The sequence below is a fragment of the Carlito syrichta genome, unplaced genomic scaffold, assembly GCF_000164805.1.
Source record: "Carlito syrichta isolate Samal-C Ts95f unplaced genomic scaffold, Tarsius_syrichta-2.0.1 Scaffold309114, whole genome shotgun sequence".
In the NCBI taxonomy this organism is placed as follows: Eukaryota; Metazoa; Chordata; class Mammalia; order Primates; family Tarsiidae; genus Carlito; species Carlito syrichta.
In genome coordinates, this window is record NW_007253210.1 from 603,881 (window position 1) to 611,231 (window position 7,351).

General features: G+C 42.2%; 1 protein-coding gene across 1 annotated transcript in view; it reads left to right on the plus strand.

The window, feature by feature from the left end:
• The window catches only part of FBXO47 (F-box protein 47), a 28,707-nt gene that overhangs the window by 19,209 nt on the left and 2,147 nt on the right, over window positions 1-7,351 (plus strand). Inside the window, exons 6-8 of the mRNA XM_008066815.2 lie at window positions 3,092-3,268; window positions 5,535-5,681; window positions 6,341-6,483. Coding sequence (XP_008065006.1) covers window positions 3,092-3,268; window positions 5,535-5,681; window positions 6,341-6,483 — 467 coding nt within the window. The remainder of the gene's footprint in view (window positions 1-3,091; window positions 3,269-5,534; window positions 5,682-6,340; window positions 6,484-7,351) is intronic.

Below are 7,351 nucleotides of genomic sequence, written 5' to 3' on the forward strand. Positions count from 1 at the left end.
TAATTCCAGTTACTTGGAAGATTGAGGCGGAAGGATCGCCGAGCCCAGCAGGTCGAGGCTGCGGTGGCCAGAGTGGCCTCTGCACTCCAATCTGGGGGACAGAATGAGACTCCAACTCAAAAAAAAAAAAAAAAAAAAAGACAGTGAGATACCATTTCATATCCACAGCAGATGTCGGAGAGAATGTGAAGACAACTCTCAGATATTGCTGGTGGGAATGTAAAATGGTGCAGTTACTTTGGAAAGCAGTCTAACAGTCCCTCAAATGATTAAATATAGGTTTATCATATGACCTATCAATTTCACTTTTGACTCTAACCCCAAGATAAATGAAAACATATGTCCACACAGAAATGTATACGTGAATGTTAATAGTATCATTATTCATAATAGCCAAAAGATGGAAACAGTGTGAATGTCCATCAATGGGTGAATGGATAAACAAAATGTGGTATATCTATACAGTAGAATATCAGCTGACCATAAAAAAGAATGAAGTACTAATATATGCTACAAGATGAATGAACTTTGAAAACACTATGTTGCCAGGCACAGTGGCTCACACCTATAATCCCAGCATTTTGGGAGACGGAGGCAAGAGGATTGCCTGAGCCCATGGGTTCAAGACCAACCTGGGCAACCTGGCGAGACCTCATCTCTACAATAAATCAAAAAATTAGCTGGATATGATGGCATGCATCTGTATTTCCAGCTACTTGGAAGACTAAGACAGAAGGATAGCCTAAGCCCAGCAGGTCAAGTATACCACTGCACTCCAGTCTGGACAGCAGAGTGAGACTCCAACTCAAAAAAAAAAAAAAAAAAAAAAAGAAACCACTATGTTAAGTGAAACAAGCCATTCAAAGACCACATATTATATGATTTTATTCAAATGAAAATCCAGGATAGGGAAGTCTATAAAGACAGAAAGTAGAGTATTGGTTGCTTAGGGCTGGGGATAGAAAAAGACAAGAGATGGGGGAGATAGCTAAAGAACAGCATTTCCTCTTGAAGTGATGGAAATATTCTAAAATTAACAGTGATAACTGCACATATCACTGAATATACTAAAAACCATTGGATTGCAGGGAGGGAGCATATAGCATTACAAAGTGTACCTGGTCCTAAAACAGAGGAAGTGAAGGCCATTGGAGGTCCAAACTTCACCTGCATGAAGCCTGCTTGTGTAGCTAATTCTGACTTGTACCCCATATGTCTATAATTTTTAAAAAAGAAAAAACCACTGGATTGTACACTTTAAATGGGTAAATCGTATGGTATGTAAAGTACATCTAAATAAAATTGCTTTAAAAAGTAGTCCCTTGATAATCTAAAAACTTTATAGAGGACAATGAAATAACACTTTCAGTACAAAGTATATTGACAGTTTTTTGTTTTGTTTTGCTTTGTTTTTTGAGTTGGAGTCTCACTCTATCGCCCAGACTGGAGTGCAGTGGCCACTCCCGGCCACCACAGCCTAAACCTGCTGGACTCAGATGATCCTTCCGCTTCAGCCTTCCAAGTAGCCGGAATTACAAGCATGCGCTACCACGCCCGGCTGATTTTTTGATTTATTGTAGAGATGAGGTCTTGCTGCCCAGGCGGGTCTTGAACCCGCGGGCTCAGGCAATCCACTCACCTCAGCCTCCCAAAAGCGCGGGATTACAGGCTGAGCCACCGAGCCCGGCAGTTTTTTTTTTAGGAGACAAGGTCTTGCTCTATTGCACAGACTTCAGTGCAGTGGTATGATCATAGCTCACTTCAGCCTCAAATTCATGGGCTCAAGCAATCCTTCCACCTCAGCCACCTGAGTAGCTGGGACTAAAGGCACACACCACCATTCCTGCCTAACTTTTTATTTTATCTTTTGTAGAGACAGGGGTCTCACTATATTGCCCAGGCTAGTCTCAAACTCCTGGGCTCAAGTGATTCTCCCACTTTGGCCTCCCAAAGTGCTGGAATTACAGGCTTGAGCCACTTCTCCCCGCTGATACGTCTTTGACCTTTCTCTGCATTTATTTATTTATTTATTTTATTTTATTTTATTTTTTTTTTTTTTTGAGTTGGAGTCTCACTCTGTCACCCAGACTGGAGTGCAGTGGCCACTCCTGGCCACCACAGCCTCGACCTGCTGGGCTCCGGCGATCCTTCCGCCTCAGCCTTCCGAGTAGCTGGAACTACAGGCGTGCTCTACCACACCCCGCTGATTTTTTTTTTTTTTTTTTATAGTAGAGATGAGGTCTCGCTGCCCAGGCGGGTCTCGAACCCGCAGGCTCAGTCAATCCACTCACCTCAGCCTCCCAAAGGCGCGGGATTACAGGCTGAGCCACCGAGCCCGGCTTATTTATTTATTTTTAAAGTGTGTCTTTTGGCTGGGCATGGTGGCTCACGCCTGTAATCCCAGCACTTTGGGAGGCAGAGGCTAAAGGGTTACCTGAGTCCTGGAGGTTAAGGTTGCAATGGGCCACTGCACTACAGCCTGGGCATCAAAGTGAGACTCTGACTCAGTAATAATAATAATAGCTAATAAATAAGATATGTCTTTATTATTTGAATAATATTCACTATTCAAAGTACTGACTATAAAGCAGGAAGGTAAGGGTAAGTAGATAGTCCAGTTATGAAATTAGGGCATCTCAGCTACAGATAATCTCTTGGTTACTTCTTGTTTAGAAATTCAGTTTATGGCCGGGCTCGGTGGCTCAGCCTGTAATCCCAGAACTTTGGGAGACCGAGGTGAGTGGATTGCCTGAGTCCGCAGGTTCGAGACCCGCCTGGGCAACTTGGTGAGACCTCATTCTACAATAAATCAAAAATCAGCCAGGCGTGGTAACGCACTCCTGTAGTTCCAGCTACTTGGGAGGCTGAGGCGGAAGGATCGCCGGAGCCCAGCAGGTCGAGGCTGCGGTGGCCGGGAACGGTCACTGCACTCCAATCTGGGCGACAGAGTGAGAATCCAACTCAAAAAAAAAAAAAACTCAGTTTACTATCACTGTTTTACCACAATGCTTAATAAGTTGCTGTGATCTCTATCAAATATGTATATCAGTTTTCCTAGGAAAAATGGTTTACAATTCTTTTGTGATCATAGGAAGCGCCCGAAAACTGGAGTTAAGGATCAGACTGTTTTGTAGAAATGTCCTACTTGATCACTGGACACATCGAAGTGATTTTGCATTTTGGCTGACACGAATATTAAAACCATGGCCGATAGTGAATCAGGCAAGATTACTGTATATCATCTTTGGGCCAATATCTCCTCAAGATGGTGAGCACTCATTTTTCAAGGGTGTATGTTACATAACTGGTTGATTATTTTTACTTTAGAAAGCATATATTTTGTACCTGCTCAGTTTCATCATTTTTGACTAAACTGCTTTTCATGATTTCATAGATGTATACTACATTAACTTGTGCATAACCTAAGTTAATCTAAGTCAGAAATTGTTCGTTGTAGTCCATTACCAAATAAATGTATTCCTATAGTCTCTCGTGTACTAAAAAATGCTTTTCATTCTTTTTTTTTTTTTTTTTTTTTGAGTTGGAGTCTCACTCTGTTGCCCAGACTGGAGCGCAATGGTACGCTCCCAGCCACCGCAGCCTCTACCTGCTGGGCTCCAGCAATCTTTCTGCCTCAGCCTTCCAAGTAGCCAGAACTACAGGCGCACACTGCTGTGCCTGGCTAATCTTTTTTTGGTTTATTGTAGAGACGGGGTCTCGCCAAGTTACCTGGGTGGGTCTCGAACCCACAGGCTCAGGCAATCCACTTGCCTCGGCCTTCTAAAATGCTGGAATTACAGGCTGAGCCACCGAGTCTGGCCTCATTCTTAAACATTATCTTAATTCAAAGTTACATTTGCTGCTGGAAGCAACTAATAGTGCTAGTGAGGCAAAGCAGTAGTCAAATTGATACTTTATTTAATTTTGTATGCAAAAAGGATTTTTTTCTTTTTTTTTTTTTTTGAGTTGGAGTCACTTTGTTGCCCAAGCTGAAGGGCAGTGGCACATTCATGGCTACCACAGCCTCCAACTGCTAGACTCAGACACTCCTTCCGCCTCAGCCTTCCAAGTAGCTGAAACTACAAGTGCTCACTACCAAGCCCAGCTTATTTTTTGATTTATTGTAGAGACGAGGTCTTGCCAAGTTGCCCAGGCTGGTCTCGAACCACTGAACCCAGGCAATCTTCTCGCCTTGGTCTCCTAAAGTGCTGGGATTACAAGGCTTGAGCCACTGCACCCGGTCTCGTATTATTTTTTATAGAGACGAAGTCTCACTCTATAGCTCAGGCTGGTCTTGAACTCCTAGACTCAAGCAATCCTCTGGTCTCAACCTCCCAATGTACTGGGATTACAGGTGTGAGCCACCACACCTGGCCAGATTAATGTTAAAATTATCATGCATTAGTTCATCTTGACTTATGTCAAGAGGTAACAAGCTTAAAGTATGTTGAATAGCAATAGAAAGCCAGTCTGGGATTAAGATTTTGTCATCAGTAATCAACAAAGGGAATTGGTCATAGGTAAATAATCAAAAGGTAATTGAATTATTCTGTTTTGATATAAATGTTTGAAACATTTTCAGATATGGCATGCTCTCTCTTTATAGGCTATCAGTAGGTTTTATTTTGCTAACATTACATCAACTGCTTTTTCCAATTGCTATTGTGGGGTAATGTTAATTTTTGAACTAGAAGCCCTATTCTGCTTGGTGAAACTACCTTTTCTTCTTTTAAAAAAAGTTTTTTTGGCCAGGCACGGTGACTCCGCCTGTAATCCCAGCACTTTGGGAGGCCAAGGTGAGAGGATTGCCTGAGCCCGGGAGTTTGAGACCAGCCTGGGCAACTTGGTGAGACCTCATCTCTACAATAAATCACACACAAAAAAAACTAGCCAGGCATGGTGGCGTGCATCTGTAGTTTCAGTTACTCGGAAGGCTGAGGTGGAAGGATTGTCTAAACTCAGCAGGTCGAGGCTGCAGTGACTGTGAGCATGCCTCTGCACTCTAACCTAGGCAACAAGAGTGAGACTCCAACTTAAAAAAAAAATTGTTTTTTTTAGAGACAGGGTCTTGCTCTGTCACCCAGGCTGGAGTGCAGTGTACCATCATTGCTCACTGTAGCCTCAGTCTCCTGGGCACAAGCAATCCTCCCACCTCAGCCTCTTGAATAGCTAGGACTATAGGAGCATGCAATCACGCCCTACTAATTTTTTTATTTTTAGTAAAGCCAGGATCTCACTATGTTGCCCAGGCTGGTCTTGAACTCCTGGCCTCAAGCCATCCTCCTGCCTTAGCCTCCCAAAGTCCTGGGATTACAGGGATGAGCCACCATGCGTGGCTGGAAACTACCTTTTCTTTATTTCATTATTACTGTGCTTTATCATATCAGTGAGAAACATTCAAATGTATACTGTTATCAGAATTGACCTTTTATTATGAAAGTAGCTTAAATAAGTAATGGAGTTATGCAGTTCACTTTCCTTCTTAGACACAAAGCCAGTGCTTCTGTCATAGCTTAGTTTTTGTTTCAATTCAGGACAGGTGATTTGGCAGAAAATGATAGAAGGACCTACAGATGAATCCAGTCTGAAAGGTTTGGCTGATGCCATTAAATTACTATATGATACAGGCACTAAAGAGTGGACCGCAGATGATGTTATCAGTCTTGTAGATGAACTATCAGGTAAAAAAATATATCTTTACTAACATCGGATAATAGAAACTTATTATTAGAATACAGTTCAACAATTGTAAGGATAATCCACAGGGAACCAGTGAAGAGCCTGTTGGAAATCACTAAATGCTCTAAAATATTTAAAGAGGGGCACTATGTTTAAAGAGAATGCACATAGTCAACTTACTTTCCTTCAATCGCCAACTTTACAAATATATATATTATTATTATTATTTGAAATCTTCATAGTTTATTTAGCTCAGATACTCCCATTTTTCAAGTTCTCAGAAACACCCTCTTAGGTTATATAAGAAGAAAGCCCTCTCCTTCTGGTAAGGAGAGGTGAAACCATTTTTCTTATTCCTGCATGATCCTTTAGATTCTAAAGTTTATAAGGTTGCTTTCCTTACACAGGATTAGACCACCTTGCCTGCTGACCTACAGTATAGGAGAATTGCTCTGACTGCATTGCTAGTATGTTTGTAAAGGCTACCGTGACCTGGCGATGATCTCTGACTCTTGCTGAACTCTGTCATTGAAAAACTAAAGCATTTGCTGTGAGCTTTTGTATTTCCAATAGAGTGATATGATATTGCATGAAATTAATGATGTTTACTATAACTATTGTGTAATTTCTCATTAAATAACTATTCTTCCTCTAATAAAAGTGGTTCCCCGTGAGTGGCTTCTGGAGAATAATGCACGTCTCCTAATCCTCAGTGGGAACAACATCTGCTTCACTTTCATGGCCAGTAAAGCTGTGAATGGACGGGCCATTGAACTAGCAAGGCTCATCGTCTTTTTGGCTTTGGTAAGTACAAAATAAGTTTTTCTCTGACAAGTTGTTTAACATCACAATTAATGGACCAGGAAGCTACCCTGAAAGAATTGAAATGTGCACTAATCATTTTAAAAGAACAAATATTTAAATGTATATTTTTAATGTTTCTTTTTCAAAATATTAAAATATATGTAATAAACTTTAATATTTGGAATCATTCTTTATATTAACCTCTTCCCACTTCACATCTAGATTGCCATTATACAGTTCTGCTAAGTTATGCTTATCTTTAAAAAATTCAGTTTAGGCTGGGCTCAGCGGCTCAGCCTGTAATTCCAGCACTTTGGAGGCCGAGGCAAGTGGATTGCCTGAGCCTGCAGCTTCAAGACTAGCCCGAGCAACTTGGTGAGACCTCATCTCTACAATAAATAAAAAATTAGCCGGGCGTGATAGTGCACGCCTATAGTTCTGGTTACTAGGAAGGCTGAGGCAGAAGAATCACCTGAGCCCAGCAGGTCGATGTTGGGGTGGCCGTGAGCATGCCACTGCACTCCAGCCTGGGTGAGAGAGTGAGACTCCAACTCAAAAAAAAAAAATTCAGTTTAAAAAAAGGCATCCAGGCTGGGCGCAGTGGCGCAAGCCTTTAATTCTAGCACTTTGGGAGGCTGAGGTGAGGGGCTGCCTGAGCCCACGGGTTTGAGAACAGCCTGGGCAACCTGACGAGATCTCATCACTACAATAAATTTTTTTAAAAATTAGCCGGGGCGGGGCTCGGTGGCTCAGCCTGTAATCCCGCGCCTTTGGGAGGCTGAGGTGAGTGGATTGCCTGAGCCCACGGGTCCGAGACCCTCCTGGGCAGCGAGACCTCATCTCTACAATCAATCAAAAAATCAGCCGG